The sequence below is a fragment of the Phacochoerus africanus genome, chromosome 3 (assembly GCF_016906955.1).
Source record: "Phacochoerus africanus isolate WHEZ1 chromosome 3, ROS_Pafr_v1, whole genome shotgun sequence".
Taxonomy (NCBI): Eukaryota; Metazoa; Chordata; class Mammalia; order Artiodactyla; family Suidae; genus Phacochoerus; species Phacochoerus africanus.
The window spans coordinates 27,095,492-27,118,706 of NC_062546.1; the positions used below are offsets into that span (position 1 = coordinate 27,095,492).

Here is a 23,215-nt window from a genome sequence, read left to right on the forward strand (position 1 = left end):
CCAGTCCTAGGCCTAAGACCTCTCTGAATCTGAACCCTGGCGCAGGCTGGCTGGTCTCAAGGCCCCCCTGTGCCAGGCCTTCATCATCTTTCAGCCCCCAGCCCTGCCCCCGAGGGCTCTCGCCCCTGGCACCCAGAAACTATAGAGGTGTGTGTGTGTGTGTGTGTGTGTTTTGTCTTTTGAGGGCCACACCCGCAGCATATGGAGGTTCCCAGGCTAGGGGTCTCATCGGAGCTATTGCTGCCGGCCTACACCAGAGCCACAGCAACTCTAGATCTGAGCCGCGTCTGCGACCTACACCACAATTCACAGAAATGCCGGACCCTTAACCCACTGAGCAAGGCCAGGGATCAAACCCGCAACCTCATGGTTCCTAGTCAGATTCATTTCCGCTGGGCCACAAGGTGTCTTTGGACAGAGGAGTTCCTCCATCCTGTACGTGGAAACTCGTGAGAATTGCCACCTTGTGTTCCACCTGGAGGACCCTGGGCCACCACCTCAGCAGGAACTTGGGTTGATTGGCAAATGCCACGGGAACGCAGCTGTGGTCAGCGCTCGGCCTGGCCTGGGAGAGCCTCTCCAGCACTGGTTATTCTCAAGGCCTGGAAAACTAGGTCTAGTGCTTGGGCTGGCTTCAGTTTTCCTTGGCAAAGACGTGTCGAAACATTTCTTTGGGTAGTTCCTCGCCTCTCTCACCAGCAACCTGCCGGGTTATTTCAGCTCTGTGACCCCTACCAGCTCCTAACTCACCAGTGGTCTCAGGTTACTTATAGTGGCTCAGGAGTGGCCCCTGTATTTGTTGACCACAGCAGGGGCCTGGCCTGTCCAACAGAGTCCAAGGAAGCCACTTCTTCCTCATTTGTGTGTCCATCCTAGCTCATTCCCCATCCCCCATCAGCACCTGTCTCCACAGAGCCCCACTGGCCCTGCTCCGTAGCTCTTTCCTACTAAGCTGAGTCTCTTCGTGAGTGGCACTTATCACCCCCAGAAGCTGGTGGCTCCCCACCGCCAAAAACACTGCCTGCCTGTCTCCTGGCTGTGCTGTGGCCGAGTTCTGACCTCCCACAGCCAGCTCCCTGGCACATTCCCTGCACCTGGAATGTCTCCCGCCCGCCAAGGTCCTGCCTCCCTGACTCTCTCACTTCTGGAACTGCAGACGCAAGCATTTCGCTACACACCGATCTCTGATGGATTCGTGTGTGTGCCCGGGATGTCCCCGCCTCCCCAAACAAGGGCATCCTGCCTCCTCTCCTTGAGCTCTCCTGGCTCACCTCTGGGCACTGGAAGCAGTTTCTGATCTATGGACATGCTGGGCAGGGAGCAGGCAAGGAGGCCCCCTTCTTTAGCCTCCCAAGATTACATTCCAGCCCTTGTGGGGTTTTTTTTCCCTAAATCAATTTGTACCTGGCTTTTTAAAAGTTACCTTGGGAATTAGTGTCATGGCTCAGTGGTAACAAACCCGACTAGTATCCATGAGGATGTGGGTTCAATCCCTGGCCCCACTCAGTGGGTTAAGGATCCGGCATTGCTGTGAGCTGTGGTGTAGGTTGTAGACACGGTTTGGATTGCAGCTACAGCTCCGATTCGACTCCTAGCCTGGGAACTTCTATATGCCACAAGTGCCGCCCTAAAAAAGAAGACAAAAAAAAATTTTTTTTTAAATAAAAGTTACCTTTTAGGAGTTCCCTGGCGGTTCAGAGGATTAAGGACTTGGCATTGACGCTGCTGTGGCACAGGTTTAGTCCCTGGCCCGGGTACTTCCACAGGCCACAGGCGTGGGCAAATAAATAAACAAATAAATGAAGTTACCTTTTCGTAAGTAGTCATGGCATATCAGGCAGGACATGGGTGACCATCAGTAAAGGAATAGGGTCCAGCCTCCACAGACAACAGAATCTCCATGGCACCCAGTGAAGTCTTCACTGAAGCTCTGATCAGGCCTCTTAGGGTGGAGGGCCCTTCTCACGTAGCAGCTTTTCGCCAGACAGCCTTGTCTTTGAGGAAATGGAAAGGACAGAATCTTCCATCTGAAGACCCGAGATCCGAAAACGGGAACCGTGGCTCTTCTGAATGATGTCATCTGAATGTGGCCACAATGTCTGCCCCACATAGTGCATCCAACCCCCTCGATCAGGGCTGGGGGGCAGGTCCCCGCCTGCCCCTGAGTTGCAGAAGGTTTGATCCAGGCAGCAAGGAGAAGAGGACTCAAGGTCACAAAAATGCATTTAGCGGAGTTCCCGTCGTGGCGCAGTGGTTAACGAATCCAACTAGGAACCATGAGGTTGCGGGTTCGATCCCTGCCCTTGCTCAGTGGGTTAACGATCCGGCGTTGCGGTGAGCTGTGGTGTAGGTTGCAGACGCAGCTCGGATCCCGAGTTGCTGTGGCTCTGGCATAGGCTGGCAGCTACAGCTCCAATTGGACCCCTAGCATGGGAAACTCTATATGCCGCGGGAGCAGCCCAAGAAATAGCAAAAAAAAAAAAAAAAATGCATTTAGCTTCCCCAGAGCTCAGGGAGTCTATGCCGGAGGAGCTAGTGTGCGCTGGTGCCAGGGAACTCCTTTGCCACAGAACCAAGAGGCAAGCCCCTTAAGAAAAGGAAAAAGGTTTGGCCCATTTCAATTCAGTTTCTGAGACATTCTCCTAGTGATATTTACCTCCTCCTGGAAGAACAGAAATTCTGCATATGACAGCATAGGTGTAAAAAGCCAAACAGTTCTGCATTTCCGTGAAACCTGACAAGAAATGTTATTCAAGAAGGATTCCACCTCAAAACGCATGGACCCTGTTTTCTGTAGGACTGTCGGTATCCTTACCAAGTAGGAATTCCCTTTTGGGTAGTTTTTCCCCCTGTTGGCAGGGGCCTTTTTTCTTTATCGTGGCAAAACATACCATAGAACTTGCCATTTTAATCATCTTCAAGTGTACAACTCAGTGGCTTTAGTCATATTCACCCTGCTGGACAATCACCACCACTATCGATTTCCAAAACTTTTTCATCACACCAAACAGAAACTGTGGACCCACGAAGCAGTAACTTCCCATCCCCACACCCCCGCCCCTAGTAACCTCTCTTCTACTTTCTGTCTCTGTGAATGTGCCTGTTCTAGATATTCCATCTACGGGGAATCACACAGGATTTGTTCTTTGGCGTCTGGCTTCTTTCACTCAGCAGAGTGTTTTCAAGGTTGCAGGGGCCTGTCTAGCCTGGGCTCCGGCTCTGGAGGAGCAGCTTCAGCTGATCCCTGCCTTCCTCAACCCCCACCCCATCACCCGCTCCCCTGGGCATTCCCTGGGTGCAGTGCAGACGGCAGAGAGTAGTTGCTCCCACTTCTCCTCGCACTGCTCAAACCCCAGCCCGTGAGCAGAACTAGGCCCCGGGGGTTGGTGGGGTGGGTTGGGTGGGGCTTGGGTCAAAGGCCTGGCACCCTTGGAAGCCAGGGGAGGAGGCGGAGAACAGGTAACCAAGACTATTTCCTGGACAGAGGCTAGGGCCGGGTCAAGTACTAAATGACTAAATGAGGCCCCAGTTAGTGTGACGTGTCCCAGCCAGTGGCTCCAGGGTGTTGAGCTTGGTCACCGTAGGGGACATCTGAAGGGGAAGCTGGGCTGGGGAGAGAAGTGATGGGAGTTCCCTTTGAATCACGCTTCCTGTCCTCTCGGCTTCTTCCAGTGCCAGTGCAGTCTCTCCCATGCGACCCCCACAGTGGCATCGAGGATGCAGAACACAATGGCTGGGCAGTGTCCCCCGCAGCAGCCTTTGCCAAAGGCAGCCTGGCCAGACATTTCAAGAGTTATGGCGTATTCCTACCCTTTGACCCATGAATTCCTCGTCTTGAAATCTGGTCTAAAGAGGAAACGATCAGAAATACAGGCCAACATTCATGCACAAAGATGTTCCCCGCAGTGTTTATAACAGCCCCCCAATGGGGAACAACCTAAATAGCCAGTCATAAGGGACTGACTTAAGGAAAGTATGGAAAAATAGTACAGGACTATAAAAATTATACTTGCAAAGCAAAACAATGATGGTGGGGGAAATGCCTGTGACAAAATGTTAAGCAAAAAAAAGTTTTTAAAGCGGATTATATCATTCTCTGTACACATTATGATACCAAGCATGTAAAGAGACATCACAGGGAAGAAAATAAACAGAAGCATATGCCAAGCTGCTTGGTGCAATTATGGTTTTTTTTTTATTATTATTATTTTTCCTTACATCTTTCCACATTCTGCAAATGCTCTGCAAAGAGAACAGGCGTTACTTTGATCTTCAGGACGAGAAAGCAATAAACGGGAGGAACAGTGCTCCTCTCCGCGTGATTAAAGAGGAACTAGAATTTGGGGGATACTGGAGGCCTGGCCCAGACCCCTGAGCCGTGTGGTACCTGATGTGCTTCAGGGGGTGATGCTGTGGAGGTGGGGGACCAGGTGGAGTGGTGGCGGGCCTGGGAGCTGGCTCAGACCAGCCTTGGAAACTTAAATGACCACGAGGCCCTGGCAGTTACAGCGCTCATAATCGAGAGAGGGTGTGGTGCAGGGCCATAGATAGGAAGGGATGGCCACACAGAGAGCTCACACTCTGTCTCCAAAGAGTGGCCTCCACCCGGCCAAGCTGGGTGCTCACCACATGGGCATGAGGGCTCTGTACGGCCAGACCCTCCATCTTTCACAGAAGCCAGAAACCCCTGATGTCTGAAATGCAAACTCTCTCTCGAAACACCAGCACCTAATTGAAAAATATCTTGGGTGCCGTGCAGTCCACATCCACGGGCCAGAAACGGTGGGCGGGCCACCAGTCCACCACCACCAGCCTGCTCCCGCTCCGCCCACCTCATGCGGGTGCCGGGCTGCCAGTGGCCCACAGCACAGGCTGAAAGGAGCTTCCTTTTGTTCTTTCTGCCAGAAAATGAGCCTCCCTCTCCTCTGGTCTCCGGGATTATCGATTACAACATGCCCCTCACCTCCACGTACCTGAAGCAGATGAAGCTGCGCGTGATGAATTCCCAGGAGCAGGTAAGGCGTCGCCCCCACCCCCCCCGCGCACCCCACCTGGAGGCATCCTAACTTGCCTTGATGGGGTTGATCCTTTCCGAGACTGGGGCCACAGCCTGTGTAAACACACTGGAAATCAAAGAGGCCCTTATCTGGTTATCTGGGCCGTGCAGTCTAGGCTGAGAGGGGCGGGAAGGAATGTGTTCCTAGTTAGAGGGTCTGCTGGGCAGACCGCCCTGCTGGGTCTTCAGTCAAACTTCCCTTAAGGGCAGGGGCGAGGGAGGGGGTGGGTAAGAGCTGCTGACCTTGGCTCTTGGGTGGTTCTTTCTCTGCTCTGCGCTTTGTCACTGGCCTCCTCTCCCCAGGGAGGCCGGGGCGGAGGGGGGCAGGGGCTGGCTGCCAGCCTGTGGCCTCTGTCACTCTTGGGGCCCAGACAGGCCGGGGGGATGGGCCTTGGAGGGGGCCTAGGTGAAATAAGGCCCTGGGCCCCCCCAGGTGGCCAAGACTCCCCGGCTGTGGGTTGCCCAGAGCCGTCAGGCCCCATACAAACAGGCTATGGAAAGAAACCCCTCCTGCCTGCCTCCCCTCATGGTCCACTCTCCAGCCCTTTGCAAAGCAAGGTGCCTGTCCTTCAAAGAAGGACTGGGTGAGGAGCTCCTGCTGTGGCTCACAGGGGTCAGTGGCATCTTGGGAGTATTGGGACGCAGTTCCACCCACACGGAACAGTGGGTGAAGGATTCAGCGTTGCTGCAGCCGCGGCTTAGGTCACGACTGCGGCCAGATCTGATCCTCGGCCCCTGACCTCCATTTGCCACTGGGTGGCCAAAATGGGGGGCGGGGGGCAGGTACTAGGTGAGTGCCACTCCCTCCCTCTGCCACTGCCCCAAACCAAAGTCACAATTTCTCACCTCCTGCTTCAAGCTTTCTCATCTGTTGTGACGTATGAATCTACCACATCTTCCAGGCCCAGCTAGGGAAATGGGTTCTTTCTCCCCCGTTGGAGGTCTGACTCCCAGCCCTGGGTACATGCCTTCCTGGTCCAGCTGGTCTCCTTGACAACCTGAGCTTGTGTCTGCCACCGATGGGGATGATGGCTCTGAACTCAGCCCCAAGGAGATGTAGCAGGACATGTTTAGGCAGCATCTGGGGCTATGGCACCCGTTTAAGGATATGAGCTGGTTTCCTTGGGTTCTGCCCTCCCCTAAGGAGGAGGCATGGCGTGTCCTTCTGTCCCCATGGCCTCTGAAGGTCAAATGAAGTGAGCCTTGCCCTGGGTGGTAGAGCCGTTTGCGTGTCTGCGTCCTCGCGTCTTTTCATCCGAGATTGTCTATTCTACGATGGTTGTATCCCTAAGAAACTTCACGTTGTCATCAAAAATATCGTCGGTGGGGAATATGGTGTTGGATTTACCACTCACAGCCACAAAGTTGTTTTTGTGCGGGGTTGCCAGGAATAAGGGTGTTGCTTTCATTAATAGTTACAAAATCTAAAAGCCATGGTGCAGTTTTGGCCTGCGATCTCAGACTACTGCTGCAGGGCAATTGGTGGTCTTTCTTCTCCTGTAACCGTCCACACTCACACCGTCCAGGCACCTGGCTTCTCACACGTTCTTATCACCATTCTCTTCCGTCTCGGTGAAGAGTGAGGCACAGAGGCCCTTGAACAGCCAAACAGCCAGGAGTACAGCCCCACCACTTGCTCTTTCTTACAAAATGGTGCTAGATCCAGCTCACCACCAGAACCAGTAGCAGTCAGTGTGGCCCACACTGTGACCCCCCCCCCATTAATGGATCCTACTGTGTTTTGTTTGGTTTTACAAATTTTTACCATCTGTGGGACATTAAGATTGTTGGTTAGGGGAGTTCCCGTCATGGCTCAGTGGTTAATGAATCCGACTAGGAACCATGAGGTTGCAGATTCGATCCCTGGCCTCGCTCAGTGGGTTGGGGATCCGGCGTTGCCGTGAGCTGTGGTGTAGGTCACAGGCGCCACTCGGATCTGGCGTTGCTGTGGCTGTGGCGTAGACCAGTGGCTACAGCTCCGATTAGACCCCTAGCCTGGGAACCTTCACATGCTGCAGAAGAACAGAAAAAAAAAAAAAAAAAAAGACTGTTGGTTAGGTGCATTAGCAGGGATTCTGTCATTCGGCAAATACTTAGGGAGCCCCACTCTGTGAGCCAGTCTCTGGAGATGAGCAAAAACAGCTCTTCTCATGGTCTAGAGGGAGACAGACACAAATGAAAAAAGTCATACACAAATGCCCAGCACATAGGAGGCAGCAGTAAAGGACTGAGAGAGAGATTTATCAGCTGTCATGATGCAGCTGTGACAAGGGCCAGGCAGGAGACACATGCTGCTCTGAGCACTTAGAAGTACATTGGGGTTGGGGGGTGGGAACCCAGGCAGGGGTCAGGAAGATTGGCCTCAGAAGCGGGTGCTTGAGCTGAGGTCAAGATTTGAAGGGAACAGAGCTGCAGGCTGAGGAAGCAGCTTGTGCAAAGGCCCTGTGGCTTGAGAAGGACAATGACAGTGAGGATTTGAGAGGCCAGTGTGGCTGGCTCTGCATGCAGGAGGAGTTCTGTAGCTGAAGAAAAGGAGAAAAGCAAAGCATTGGGCACATAAGCACTGGGTGGGACCTCAGCTGAGGGGGGGTCCGTTGACAGTGGAGTTGACTGTCTTCTTCGCCTCCATTCCCAGTTTCCCAGATGGGGGAGCCCTCTGAAAGGTCCCAGTTTTCTCCAGTGTGCTGTAGATCAAAAGCGCAAACCCTCCTTGCCCACAGCTGGCTGGAGACGCCTCATCCCACCTCAAGCCTAGGGCGCTTTGGCAGCCTCCGCACTCTTCCACGCACAGCAGTGAGCTTGTGAGGCCTCAGCCCCTCAGCCAGCCCCATTATCCCGGTTCTGTAGCCAGGCACACGGCAAGACAAGAAATCACGTTGCTCACCATATTACTTATCTGCTGCAGCAAGGAAGAGCCAAGGACCCAGACGTCTTTGATTCTGCAGCTTGAGTTGGAACTAAAAATACTCATACTTGAATTGGTAGCTTCTTTCCTGTAGTGAAGTCAGCGCGGGACTCCCTGGGGTGGGCAGATGGCCTCCTATCCGAATGCTGCCCCAGGACTGGCTCTGCTGCTCTCAACCCCTGTGTCCCAAGACAAGACTCTGAAAGTGGCTTCATTCCTTGCTGGATCACTCTGACCCCAAAATGCCAACAGCGGACACCTATAATGGTGGCAAATCACTCATGCAGGCTACGTGGAGAATAAACCCAATTCTAAAGGAACAGAGCTGGGATGAATGATATTTTGTTAATGTTGAACAAAGCTCTACACCTAAAAACTCTGAGTAAGGAAAATCTGCAAATTCATTTCTTTTTCTAGTATTAGATGTCCAGGAGACACTATACAGTAAGGCAAGTCGAACATTTTCCCCTCACTTCGCTTTGAGCAGACAACGTGCAGGTGGTGGGCTTGACCTGTGAACTGGATGGAATCATGTTTCCTTTCATCCAGTTGGGTCAGGTTAATATCCTGAGAATGGTCTTCCTCTGCAGCGGCTATTAGGCAATCTGAAAATCCAATAACACTCACACAAAGAGAAAGATTCTCCTTGAGGTCTGGTCCAATGCAGCAAATATTTAGGGTGTCCTCAACATGAAAGGCATTTAGAGGTCAGACTCCACCCTCCCAGGACCTCCATCCTTAGACACAGAGCCCCCAGGAGCTGTCACTGCGGTGGCCACACTCAGCTGAAAACAGGAGGGGATAGCCTGATAAAGTTGATTTTCCCCCTTACTTAGAAAACACTCATAATGACATAAAACTGAACTCACATTTAGTTGTACTGATGACGAGTACGTTTTCTTGTATGGGGTTGGGTGAGATTTCATGAGGTGTGAACTCTCTGGGAGAATGTGCCATAGCATTCTCTGATAAGATATGCTCCCAGAGGGGGTACAGGCCAGGCTCCTAGGGCCAGAGGCAACCCGTGAGTGCCATCCCCAGCCATGGAGCTTTCAAATCCCCATTCAGGGCTGTGCGCAAGGAAAGTGCTGGCGGCTCTTCTTCATGAGGCTACTGGTTGTGTTTTCTGTCTCATTCAGTTTTCTCTCATGCTTTAAAAAAAAAAAATTATACACGTGACACATGGCCTCAGTAGCAAAATGCAAAAGCAAAGTGACAAAAATCACCATCATCCCACCATCTGATCACTGTGAATATTTTGGTGTCGCCCACCCCAGACTAGTGAATAGAAAGGGAATTATCCTGTATGTACCATTTTACAATGTGAAGAGAGTTGTAAAGAAGAGAGCCGACTGTTCAGAGTCTCTGCCCTGCTGCACTTACAGTTCAGTGAGAGAGACGGGAAAACCTAAAATCAGCACTCTGGGATCTGTGGGAAGAGCTTAGAGGAGGGACAGGGCGGATGCTGTTGCGGGCAGGTGGGTTATTAATCAGGCACCTGTTCATGTCCAGCACTTTCCACGATCAACCCCTCGTCCTCACAACTCAGCAAGGGTCACGTTATCATCCTCATCTTACAGGTTCCATAGCTCAGGCTCAGAAAGGCTCCACACTTGCTCAAGGTCACACGACCACTAATGTGACCCGAAGCTCAGCTCTCTTCCATCCGAACCTGTGCACCTGCTGAGGTCACAGGCCCTACTTCTCCCCCACACTTCCTGGATGAGGACGTGCTTGTTAGAATCTGGAGCGGGTGCCGCCGGGGTACTGTGTATGGGATCAGCGGCAGGGCTGGTGGAGAGAAAACGTCCTTGGCAGAGACGCTGGCAGAGCAGGCAGAGAGCTTTGTTTGGCTTGGGAACTGGGAACCGCCTTAACTGTACGATGCTTAAGGAAATACTCGGAAGAGGGATTTGGCTGGGGTGGGGTGGAGGTCACCCGCTCCCTGGCAAACTCTCTGTCATCAGCAGGGGGACGAAAATAATTTATCTCCGCATTAGGGTGATGTTATCCTGATCTTTCCTGAGATCGCAGTGTCTGAACTAAGACCGCATTGTAGAAATCAGATCCACATCTGAAGGAGAAAGGCAAAGCATCTGTGTTCCTTCCCCAGCGCATACTTTCGTTTTATAGAAGCAGAGGCTGAGACCCCCGGAGGTTCAGCAACTTTCCCAGGCAGCCCCTGGCTCAGCGCTTTTTCAGTCCCCGCCCCCCCTGCCCCCCAACTCCTTGCTCTGTCCAAAGCAGGAAAGGAGGCTGTCGGCACCTTCCTTCACCTCCCGCCTCTGTCTCTCCAGTTCTTGGAGCAGCACTAATGTCCCGCTAATGGTTTTAATGGTTCTCCCAGCAGTGTGTGAAGTGGTGCCCTGCTCCATTGTTTAAACCCGCGTGATGGAGCCTCTTACTTGCCTCCATTAACCTCTGCCTCCCTTTCCTCTGCTGCTGCCGCTGGCCCAGAGTTTTCCTTGGGTCCTGGAGATTGGGGGAGGAGGGGCAGACCCTCCCCCTCCCTCCACACATTTATAGAGCCTGCAGGGTAGCCCCTGTCTAGAGCCCCGTGGTCTCCGAAGTACTGGCCCTCCTCCTCCTTTCCGCGGGCCAGTATGAAGTGGCCCTGTTCTCTGCTGAGATTCCAGCCCACCCACCTAAGCCAGAGACCCTAGAGTCAGGCTGACAGTACCAGTTCTACCACCCACCAGCTGTGTGAGTCTGGGCAAATTGCTTCACCTCTCTGTGCTCCCTTTCACGCATGTTACTTGAGAGTAATAACAGCACTCCTACCTCGTAGAGTTATTCTGAGGGAAATGACCCAAAGCAGGCTCAGTGCTGGACACTGTAGGAGCAACAAAGGAAGCCTCAGTGACTTCTGCTACTATTGACAGCAATGTTATTCTGCAACTTCGGTTTAATAGACACAGTGAACGACCTTGTACAGGAGACCAGGGCCACAAAGATGAATAAGACAGCACAGTTACTTTCAAGGAGCTCTTCTAAGTGGAGGGGACAAGAATGCAACTGTGGACAGAAAATAGAAACAAGAAGGGACCAGGGACCTGCCAGGTGGCTCAGGGGACACTCGCTTATTTTATTTTTTTATTATTATTTTTTTAATGTAATGATTTTTATTTTTTTCCATTATAGCGGGTTTATGTTCGCTTATTTTAAAATGAGGTTTGAGGAGTTCCCACTGTGGCACAGTGGATTAAAGATCCCTAGTTGTCTCTGCCGCTGCTCAGGTCTCTGCGGGGGCACAGGTTCCATCCCTGGCTCGGGAAAACTTCCATATGCCACGGGTGCAGCCAATTAATAAATAAAACAAATTAAAAAATAAAAAATAAATAAAATGAGATTCGGACCAGCAAAGAGGGCCCAGGTGAGAGACGCTGAGGGGTAATAGCCCTGGGAGGGCCTGAACTGGGGAAGGCCGGAGCCAGTTTGGGGAAAGGAAGAGAAGGAGGAGGTGGAATAGGGGACTCAGAGCCTGTGCCTCTTGGAAGTAAGGCCACACACACGCACGGAAAAGCCCTTTCTTCAGTCAGTGCTGGGAGCCAGGCGAGGATCTGGGCAGGAAATGAGCACATTCCAAGCGTGGGACTTTCTCAGGCTTCCATCTTCCTTAGTGGAGAAGGAAACAAGCCCACTCTGAAAAGCTCTTCACATTCACTTTTTTTCTCAATTATGGAAAAATATGTGTAAAACGTGGCATTTTAGCCACTTTAAGTGTATCATTCAGTGGATTAAGTACATTCACAGTGTTGTGCAATCATTACCACTATTTCCAAAATTTTTTCGTCACCCCAAATAGAAACTCTGTAACCATTAAGCAATAATTCCTCGGTCTCCCCACCCCCAGTGCCTAGTGAGCGCTGTTTTGCTTTCCATCTCTATAAATTTGACTGTCTAGTACCTCATATAAGTAGAATCACATCCTATTTGACCTTCTGTGTCTGCCTGATTTCACTTAGCGTGCTTCCAAGGTTCATCCATGTTGCAGCATGTGTCAAAACTTCATTCCTGTTTATGGCTGGATCACATTCCATTGTATGGCTAGACCACATTTTGTTTATCCACTCATCCTTTGATGGATATTTGGGTTGTTTCCACTTTGGGGCTAGCCACATTCACTTTTTAATCTTTTGGACCAGGTTGTGGGCCATGGAGGGATTCAAACAGGGATCTGCTCCTTCTCTCTCTGAGTCCTTACCCCTCTTTGTGGCTTTCTTTTCTCATGGACGTTCTCAACCTCCTTCCTGCTCAGAAGGACCCCAAGAAAATAGGCAGACTGAAAGAAGAAGCATAGTTCACTGGTTTCAGCGAGAGCCTGTCACTTACCTAAACAGTGCCTGACTCACAGGACTTTCAGCTGTGGAGAACCTGTGAGTTTTGACTCTGACACCTGGCCTCAAGAGCTTGACATCAGCCCAGGCACGGTGTGAGCTCAGAGGAGAAACAGCAGAATGGAAATTTTGCCATGTCCGTGGCTGTGGCTCACAATATGTGTAACTTTAATGGTCTCTTAAGGAAGCAAAGGTTCTGATATGTTTCTTGAAAGTTAAACAATCATCATCATGGAATAGAAATAGAATGTAGAGTGTCTAAATGACTAGAAAAAGTAAAAGAGCCAAAGAAAATTTGATCAGTCCAGCAAGAGTAATTAAATAAAGGAATAAAAAAGACTCAGCCAGAAAGAGATATAATAAATAGAAAACATAGGTAACCTAGCAGGAACAAGATCACACTCTAGAAAACCACAATACATGTAAATGGGTTAAATTCCACTACAAAGAGTCAGAAAGACTCAGATGAGGTATTTTTTATTTTTGTTTTTGTTTTTTATTTTTTCATTTTTGGCCGCACTGCAGCACATGGAGCTCCCAGGCCAGGGATCAGATCTGAGTCGCACTCACGACCTAAGCTACAGCTGAGGCAATGCCGGATCCTTAATCTACTGTTTCAGGCTGAGGGTCGAACCTGTGACCCAGTGCTCCCAAGATGCCACCAATCCATTGCACCACAGTGGGAACTCCAGATGAGGTTTTTTTTAAATAGTAAAATCCATTTGGTATTTACAAAAGTTTTTTTTTTTTTTAATGACACAAAAAGAAGATGAAAACACAAGAAAGAGAGGGCAGTGCTCTTCATGTCAAACAAGATCAAAGTAAGCATGTTCAAGGCAAAAAGAAATAAGGCACAGGGAGGTACTTTATGTTTTTCAAAGGCACAGTTCCCAGTTAGATTTTGGAGCCTCTTGACTTTGGAGGTCTGCCCTCGGGGAGGTTGAGGCCTCTTGACCTCAAAGATCTGCTGTGGGGGAGAGGTTGAGGAGGGCAATAGGTCCTATGAACATAAAGAATACCTTGGGCTTCACTGTGAGAGGCAGCATCTTTCTTTCACAGCCCTCAGTATCTTCCCCATCATTGGTCTCTTTACCTTTATAATTTTTTTGCTACTGTCTTGCTGTAGCCACTTCTCTAGAGCAGTATCTCCATACTTTGAGCATCAGTGTCTGCTTTCTGGAAATGCATATGAAGTGCTATTAAGGCGTGGATTCTGTGAACTGGTGAAAATGTAGGGTCTTCTGCCTTTGCTGCCTAGATTTTAGTCCCTTTCCTCCTCTCCCCACTGGGCTCACCCACCAAGGTATGCTGGGGCCACTTTCTCTGTTCCCAGCTCCTTCCCTTCTTTCCAACTCCTGGGCCTCCTGGTCCACTGCTACCTTCCTTTTCTGGTTCCATTTCTTGCCTCCCTCCTCTTAGACACCCCACATAGGCCTCTGGCATCAGCCTGCCTCTTACTTTTATGTAGCCAAGCCCAGGGGCCCCAGCTTGCCTCCATGAGAACCCAAGAAAGGCCTGAAATGCCACTGGCCCCATTTTCAAGCTCTGAGAAGCTGTAGCACAAACCCTTCCCCATTTCAGTAAAATGCCTGGCACTGCAGAAGGTTTGTGCTGCAGCAAGAAAAACAAAAAGCCACTGAAATACTGACCTTGACCACAGCTGCTGTTTCGGTTTCTCCAGGCAAAGAATGATCCTTGGCACATTGCTGCTGTGAGAAGATGTGCAGGTGGGGTAGCTGCTCTCAGGTTCTGCTCTGTGCGCCTCAGACCCTCCCCCTACAACCCCAGGGCAGCTAACCCTCAGAAACAGCTTCTCAAGTGTTCATCTTTTTTGTTTATTTGTATTCATTTTTATTTTTAGCAATACAGTACATATTTAAAAATCGTATAGAAGACCAGCAGATCCTGCCCCAGCTCCCCACTTCAGTTTCTACCCTTCAGAGGCAGCCTCCTTTCTTTCTTATCATTTGGCTATCTCTTCTGGTATTTATCTCCTATTTCTAAATAACACGTGCTGACACTGCTAGTTCTTGATTTTTCAATTTGGGCTATTTTGGTTGTTGTTTAATTTCTTGCTGTAGGAGATAAGTGTTTACACTATTACACCCTCTCACAAACACATGTATTATTTCTCCATCTCTCAATATTATCTATACCTTCTTATTTAGATAAATTATTATATTTATATTATTGTGACTGTAGAGGGTATTCATAGTTAAGCCAGTTAGCATCCTGTGAGTACATTTTCTTGCTTTTGATTCCCCAGAGTTAGCCATTGCTCCTTTTTTTTCAACCTTAGCCCTCTATCTTTTTGGCGGAGGGGCATTTTTGGCCACCCCGTGGCATATGGAGCTCCCTGGCCAGAGAGCAGATCAGAGCCACAGTCACAACCTAAGCTGCAGCTGTGGCAATGCCAGCTCTCCAACCCACCATGCCGGGCCAGGAATCGAACCCATATCCCAGCAGCTTCCAAGACACCACCGATCCCATTGTGCCAAAGCCGGAGCTCCTGCCCTCTATCTTTTGATCTCACTTATGGTATATGTATTTTGTTATTTTTATTTTTATATGCTCAAATGTATTTTTTTTTCTTTAATAGCTTCTGTATTTGAGTCTTAAAGAGGCTAACTCCACTCTGCATTCATGTTCTCTTTTAGTATTTTCATGTTTTCATTTTTTAAAGAGTATTTTTGGAACAGTTTTAGACTTACAGAAAAACTGAGAAGATAGTACAGAATTCCCACGCTGTCCCCTGCGCACAGAGTTCCCCCTGTTATTACTCTCTTATGTTAGTATGATACATTTGTTACCATTTATGAACCAGTACTGATACATCATTGTTAACTACAGTTTATAGTTTATTTAGATTTCCTTGTTTTTACCTAATGTCCTTTCTCTGTTCTGCAGTCCTATCTCAGATACAGTATTAATTTACTTGTCACATCTCCTTAGGCTCTTCTTGGCTGTGACAGTTTCTCAGCCTCTCCTTGGCTCTGATGACCTTGGCAGTTTCAAAAGTCAAGTATTGTATAGAATTTTGGAATTTATCTGATGTTTTCCCCAATATAAAACCGGGGTTTGGGGTTATTAGGAGGAAGGCCACAGACACAGTGCCATTTTTACCACATCCTATGACGGGTATATACTGTCACGGTGATTCATGACTCTTGGTGTCACCTTGGTCACACCTGGCTGAGACAGTATTTGTCAGGCCTCCTGATGGTCAAGTCCTTCTTTTACCCGCACCCCCACTCCACACTGTTCACTCTGGAAGGAAGTCGCGGTGCGCAGCCCACACCTGAGGAGCGGGGGTTATCTTTTCCCTCCCTGAGGGCCGAGTACCCACATACACTGTTCGGAATTCTTTTGCATGGAGATTTGTCTCTCCTTCCTCATTTATAAATTTATTCACTCATTCAATCATTTATCTATATGGCTATTTATTTATTCTATACTTTGGGCTACAGTTCAGTAGTGCTTTATTCTGATGCTCAAACTCTTCCAGCTTTGGCCACTGGGAACACTTTCATTTGGCGCCTGGGCTCTTTTGATATACCCTCATCGATGCGTTTTTGCAGGATGTTGTATCATTTTAGCATTCCTTTACTTTCTGGTATTGCAAGATGCGACAGGCTTATCTTTTTGTATTTTCTTCCCCAGTCCTAAAATCAGCCATATCTCCAAGGAGCTCTGATTTTTTTTTATTGTAGGATCATATTAAAAACCAAGATCTGTATACTAAGTGTGCTTATTGCTACTGGGATGTCCTTTCTTTTAGACCCTCTCAGCTGACAGAGCACAAAAAAAAAAAAGAATCTACATTTTCATTTTTCCCATTTAATCTTTGATCCATTTGGAGCTTTTCCTGATATATTCTTAGATGAGATATGGCTCCCTTTGGGTCAACATCATTTATTTATTTATTTATTTATTTTTTGTCTTTTGCCATTTGTTGGGCCGCTCACACGGCATATGGAGGTTCCCAGGCTAGGGGTCTAATCAGAGCTATAGCCGCCAGCCTACGCCAGAGCCACAGCAACGCGGGATCCGAGCCGCGTCTGCGACCTACACCACAGCTCATGGCAACGCCAGATCATTAACCCACTGAGCAAGGGCAGGGATCGAACCTGCAACCTCATGGTTCCTAGTCCGATTCGTTAACCACTGCACCACGACGGGAACTCCTCAACATCATTTATTAAAGAATCTAGGAGTTCCCTTCGTGGCACAGTGGAAAGGAATCGGACTAGGAACCATGAGGTTGCAGGTTCGATCCCTGGCCTCGCTCAGTGGGTTAAGGATCTGGCATTGCCGTGAGCTGAAGTGTAGGTCGCAGACACGGCTTGGATCTAGCATTGCTGTGGCTGTGGCGTAGGCCAGCATCTATAGGTCTGATTTGACCCCTAGCCTGGGAACCTCCATAAATGCCTCGGGTGCGGCCCTAAAACAGCAAAACAAAAAAGAGTCTGTTTTCTTCCCATCGATTTGGGATGCCACCTTTATAATTTACCAAATTTCTATCTGAAACAGAATCTACTTCTATTCAGTCCTTTGGTTTCTTTGTCTAGTCATGTAACAGCTCCACACTGTTTTAAGAGTAATATGTCTTAATATCTAATACGTCTCATAAACTACTACGTCTTACTATCCAGCAGGAGTTGTTCCCTTCCTTGTCATCCTTCTTTTTAAAAGTTTTCTTGGCTTGAAAAAAAGAGTTATTTGGAAAAAGAAAAATGTTTCCTGCCTAAAAAATTGTGTACACCCTTCTTGGTGAGGGAAAGACACTCTGGAGGCATCGTTGATCTGACCACATAAAATGCTAAGCTGAGACCCTTTGACCACAGGCCTTTCTATCACCCCCAAAACGGGGTGGATTGTGATCCAGGAGCATCATGATCTTATGTTGGAATCTGAGGGCTGTGAACCTTGACAGCCCAGTGGCACCATCCTCCGAAGGACAGCAACAGGCAAACAGGGCCTTTCTGAACTTGAGAGGGGAAGTTTTCTGGGAAACCTCTTTTTCGAGAGGACAAAACCCCGCTGACAAACATCTTTGTTAGGGGCCATTATTTTCGTGAGGGATATACATCATTGAGAATCCTCAAGTGCTTTCAAGAAACTGGCTGCAGTTTCCAAATACTCCAAGAAAATGAGCATCATGGCTGTTTTGCCAGGGCAGCCTGGGTTCAGAGACGGCTGTATCTCCCTTCTTTCCTCCTGCTTCCCTGAAACCCTGTGGGAAAGAAGCAGACAACAACCAACATCCTGTCTCGAAAGCCAGTTGCCTAATGGAGTTAGTAGATAGCCCGAACCTAAACAGCCCATTGTCCCCCTCAGCTTCTAGAGCCTCAGTCCCCTTCCAGCCTGCTGAATCCACCCCCATGCGTGCAAGGATGCTGATGTGGCCTTTCAGCTTCATTATCTGGGGGGAAAATGCACGCAGTGCCCATAATTTACTGGTGCAGGCAGGAGAGCTGCCTGGCGCCTGGAGCAGAATCCTGCGCGTGAGGTTGGCCTTGAGACACGCTTTATCTGTGTCAAGAGAAAAGGCAGGAGCAAGGTCAGGAGCCCCTACCTGGGCCTCCGTAAATGGGGGCGGCTCTGTCTTCATGGAGCTCTGACTGAGAACCCCCCCTGCAGGCACCCTGCTCCCGGCTCTGTCACTTAGGACAGGAGAGACCCAACAGGAAAGAAGGCGTTTCTCCTGGCCGCGCCAGGAAGGAGCAGCTCAAAACGTCCAGATGGTCCCTGAACCGCGGGCCGACCTTGTGACCCTGCCTCGAACTCTGGGTCCGGCCCCACTGAGACCCAGACGGGCCCCGTTGTCTCGTGGCCAAGTCCTGTTGTTATTGTTGTTGTTGTCAACAGCGAAACTCCTACCTTCAGTTCTTGGAGGATCTCATCTGGTGCATTCTCCAGTCCTCCCTATTTTCGGTCACATTTTTTGGAGGGCGAGACCCCTGGTGGCTTTGTGGAACCTTCAGCTTAAGGCATCACAGTGCAGGCGGCTCGGCTCCTGGTGGCCAGTCGTTTGTGGCTCGTGGTTTTTACCCCCTCCCCGCCCTTGCCAGCGTGATGGCTCCTTCTCAGGTGGGGCCCAGACAGATCCCGGCCCCCAGCAAAGAGCTGGTCCAGGAGACCTGACCCCGCTCAGTGGGTGGGTGGTCAGGTGGGCGGGCCCGGGCTTTGTAACCAGACCTGGAAAATGCAGGAGGGTTTCAGACGCTTCAGCAGCTGATGTCTGGCGATCAATTAGAGATAATGGCTCTGGGTGGACTCGTAGAAGCAGGGCCAAGATTTTTCCGGGTCTTGATTGTGTTTACCTCATTAACACCCCCTCCCTTTTTTCTTTTGAGGGCAGCATGGCACAGTGTCACACTGTGAGTTTGTGCTGGCTGCTTCGATTTGCTCAGAGGGTGACCTCATGGGGTGACCGGGTGCCGACCCCCACCAGGCTGGGAGCTCCCCTACCGCCACTCAGACAGAGAGGACAGGGTCCCATGGCTTCTGCTCACAGCTCTCCCACTAAACAAACACCCTTGGCCTCCCTGCCACCCTGTGTTTGTATAGTTTTTAAAAAATCTCCTTCACTCATTCAGAAATCATTTAAGTTCCTTCAATGTCCCAGACACTGTCCTGAGCACTTGAGGATACAACAGTGAGTGAAACAGACAAGGAGCCCACTCTCAGGGAGCTCATGGGCTGCAGAGAGGACGTCAGAAAGAAAAATAAAATACGCAAAAGGAAAAGGTTTGGGGCAGAGAATTAAAATGGACTCTGTTGATAGACCGAGCCTCTGGGTGAGAAGGCCTCTCTGAAAAGATGGCATCTGAGCCTAGGCCTGAATGATAGGAAGTGGCCAGCCCTCTGGGGCAAAGGCTTTCTAGGTAGAGCAGACGGCAAGTGCAAAGGCCCTGGGGTGGGAACAGCAGAGGGGGCTCGGAAAGGGGAGCCAGGGGGAGATGTGCTTGGGTTAAGCCTGAGCAGCCCGCAAAGGAATGCTCTCACCCACCTGTGTGAGGCGCAAAGCCTCCTAGAGCATCTTCCTCCACCAGGGGAGAGAGAGACTTAGCTGGAGGTGACAGTAAGTGGACATGAGCGCCCCAGACAGCCCAGCAACTCTGACTCTAGGTGTGGCTCTGCCCCGCACCAGCTGTCTAACTTTCACTTCTCCATGCTGCAGCTTCCCTGTTACTGCAACAGCAGGTTTGGGCCAGACTTCAGTGGTTTTCAAAGTTTGCTTTTTGACAGAGGAACCCCTTTCTTCAAGGAAACTCTTCTGGGGAGGAAGTCAGTATGTCAAGGGTCAGCAGCAGGCAGGCATGTCGCTGAGAAGCTGGGAGAGGGCCCCAGAGCTCTGCCCACCCACCCCTCCCCCGCCCCAGCCAGCCCCACTGCACCTCGCAGCCTGGATAACCCTGAGCTTTGGGCTGGTGCTAAAGACAGGTGGGGAGCAGGGCTTACCCCAGCATGACCACAGGCAGCCTGGCCTCAGGGCGGCCACTCCAATCTCTTCTGCAGCTGCCTCCTCAGTAGACGGGAGTAACAGAGCCCATGCCTCGCCAGCCTCACGGTCATTTTTAGGCCTTGGATGTTTGGAATGGCTGCTTCAAGAAAAATAGGATAGAAACAGAAGAACTTTAACTGGAACACACCTGTATGTGCAGCTTTCCCTCTGCAGGGTCCGCCATGCACCACAGTGTCCAGAGCAGGTGCCCCCACACAGCTGCCCTCCTCTGTCTGTTTAAGGACCCTCTAGAGGAAAGCCCACATGGGAGTAGAGGCCTTGCTGACCAGTCCATCGGCAAACAGGAGCCCTGTGAATCAGCCAGGGATGCTTTTGATGGCAGGTCCAAAAACCCAGCTGACTGTATAGCAAAACATGAAGGTTGTTTTACACCTGAAGACAGGAAGAATGGAGGAGCAGCTGTTGGTGCTGAAATCGGCCACAGTGGGTTGGTGTCTCTGTGATGCTGACCTTTTCCCCACACTTGCAAGTTGGCTGCTATTGCTCCACCCATCTTGTCCACATTCAAGGTGAGAGGAAAATGGGAAGGGTGTAAGCTTAGTACAACAAGGCAAAACCTTCCTAGAGAGTTGGCCAGTAGACTTATGTTGACATCTTATTGGCCAGGATCACTTGGCCACCTGCAGCTGCAAGGCGGGGCTGGGAAAAAAAGAATTTTGTTTCCCACCCTCTGTTGAGAAACAGAAGAAAGAAATGTTGGGTTTGGGTATTAGGTAAGTTAGTCCATAGCATCGGCTGTGGCCTGGGTGCTATCAGCTGAGCTGGACCATGCCTTTGGGTGTGAAGTTGCCAAAGGCTTGGGAAAGGGGAAAAATAGTAAGGAAAGGAAATAGAGGGGGAGCAGGGAGGAAGGAGAAGAGAGGAGGGAGTGGCAAGGAGGAAAGCAGGAACGCGTGCCAGGACCCTCACGGACAACATGGGGAAACTGAGGCTCCATGTCACAGAGTTCAGGTGATTCCCCTGAAGTCATAGAGTGAGGTGAGGGAAGGCTGTGCTCTCTCCCACAGTAATGCTGTTAATTCCCAAGCAAAGAGCAGAGGAGAGAAGGGAAAGGAAAAAGCAAGGGACAGGGCAGCAGCGGCCAAGGCCCTGAGTGGCCCCCGCCCCGGGCAGGTTCATGGGCACAGGTCTGCATCAGCTCATCTCATCACCACAGTCTCTCGCCTGGGTCAGGCCCCCGGCACACAGCAGGGGCTCAGCAAATGTTTGTTGACTGGTGTCGGCGTCATTAATTGCTTATTTCTCCCCTCGTCATCATCCTCATCCTCATGGCTAACAATAACAAGATTTGGGCAGGTGTTCCACGCCAGGCACCAGTCCAGCCCCCTGCAGGCGTCCCTGCCTATAAGCCACACAGCAGCTTTTGGAAACAAGCTCCTGCTATTAAGACCCCATTTCAGAGATGAAAAAACTGAGACTGGGGGAAGTTAGGTCACCTGCCTGAGGCCGCACCGAGGAAGGGCCTGAATTCGAACAAGACGCAGCCCCAGTTCCCCGGCTCCCTTCTGCCCCGACCCCAGATGCTGAGCACCAACCTGTGATTCCGGCTACCAGAAAGACCTCTGGGCAGTAGCTCTGGTCCCCAAAGCCTTGGCTGCTACCCACCCCCACACATACCCTCACCTGTGGGCTCCGTCATGTTGGGGCTGAATTGGCAAGTGCCGCCTGCCCGGGTATCCCAGCGTCTGACAGCCCACAGAGGGGCTCTGCCTCTCCTCCAGCCAGACTCCCCAGGCTCCACCTCCCTCAGCGGCTGCACGGAGAAGCCTGGGGGTCTGGCCAGAGGCTGACTACCCAGGAGCAGCCCTGGCCCATTCCCAGCTCCCAGCCCCCGGCAAACTTCCAGAGTGCCCCAGACTCGCTCTGGTGGGTTCCCCTCTCTGCTCTGCTGGCGGGCAGTGAGGCACAGCAGAGCAGAGCGCCCCAGCAAGGCCCACCGCACACTCTGGGGACCAGCGTAAGTTCCGCAGCTGTGGGCGTGTCCCCTGGTCTCCGAGCTATTGGATGTGTCCTTTAATCTTTCTCCCAGAGCCCCAACTCTGCTTGCGCAGAATGGCAGTTAATGTCAACCTTGTTATTTGGCTGGTTCGATAAGGTAACATATACACCACCCAGCACGGTGCTCGGGCTGGTGTGGGCCACCGCAGTCGGTTGCACTGAACTCTAAGCTACTCAGCCGTGGTAACTGGTTTTAGCTCCCCCCAGCCCAGGCCCCTTTTTTGAACTTTTATGGGAGTATAATACGCATAGAGAAAAAGCACTATCGGAGTTCCCGTCGTGGCACAGTGGTTAACGAATCCGACTAGGAACCATGAGGTTGTGGGTTCGATCCCTGGCCTTGCTCAGTGGGTCAAGGATCCGGCGTTGCCGTGAGAGCAGCCCTAGAAAAGGCAAAAAGACAAAAAAAAAAAAGAAAGAAAAAGCACTATCATTAAGTGGACAGCTCAGTAAATCTTCACAAACTGAACCCTCCCGCTGTGATGAATTCTCACATCAAGAAACAGGACATTGTCAGCACCCCCAAGGACCCTTTCTGGCCCCGTCTGGCCACTATCCTGACTTCTGATAGCACAGATTGCTTCGCCCTGTTCTAGAGCTTTATATAACTAGAATTCTCCAGCCTGGGCTCTGTTGCCCACAAGCATGAGTGTGAGGCTCATTGTGCTGGGGCCTGCACCTTTATTCCTCCTGGTGACTGAGCTAGATTCCACAGCATAGAAGTCCCACAGCCACCCATTCCCTGCTGATGGACATGTGGGTGGTTCCAGGCTGAGGCTACTGTGAATCGTGCTGCTGTGACCATTCCCATACCTGTTCCTCATCGGTGCTCATTCCTGTTGCCTGCATACCCGGGAGTGGTCATGCCGGCTCAGGGCTTGGCTTTTTGACTGAGCCTCTCCAGAGGTGCGGGAAAGAAGGAGGAGAGGGGAGGCGGGTGCATGCCCTGGGGAGTTACAAAGTGTGGCCTATGTTTGGAGGGCCTGCTTAACTCAGATCTCTGGCAGACCTCAGGGCGTGCTGGGCAGGGGGCGGGACGGGGTCCTGAGTGATGCAATGGTGGGTCCCTACTGTGTGCAGGAAGCTGCCAGGGACCCTGAGCCTATCTCAGCCCCTGAGAGCTCACGGTGCACTTGGGAAAGTGAGATACAAAGGAGGAAATGGGAAGTAACACGCATGCATTAAGTGAACTAAGACTGATGGAGACCTGCCCCCAGAGCCAGGTGGGTGGGCTATGAGATTGATGCTCCAAGTTCAAAGATGCCTAGATGTGACAGGGGTGGAAAATGTCTTTGCTGATGGGCCAAAGCATCTTTCTACCTAGTGAATCCTTCAGTGTGCCACTTAAATGTCACCTCTTCAGTGGAGCCCTCCAGGATCCACTATGTCCT

At 50.7% G+C, this 23,215-nt stretch overlaps 1 protein-coding gene across 3 annotated transcripts in view; it reads left to right on the forward strand.

Annotated features, from left to right (window-relative positions):
• The window catches only part of NOL4L (nucleolar protein 4 like), a 131,679-nt gene that overhangs the window by 62,386 nt on the left and 46,078 nt on the right, over positions 1-23,215 (forward strand). For all 3 annotated transcript variants that reach the window (XR_007133874.1, XM_047771342.1, XM_047771341.1), the window contains exon 4: positions 4,906-5,015. Coding sequence is in view for 2 of the 3 variants with exons in the window: in XM_047771342.1 (XP_047627298.1) it covers positions 4,906-5,015 (110 nt within the window). In the remaining variant the exon portion in view is untranslated. The remainder of the gene's footprint in view (positions 1-4,905; positions 5,016-23,215) is intronic.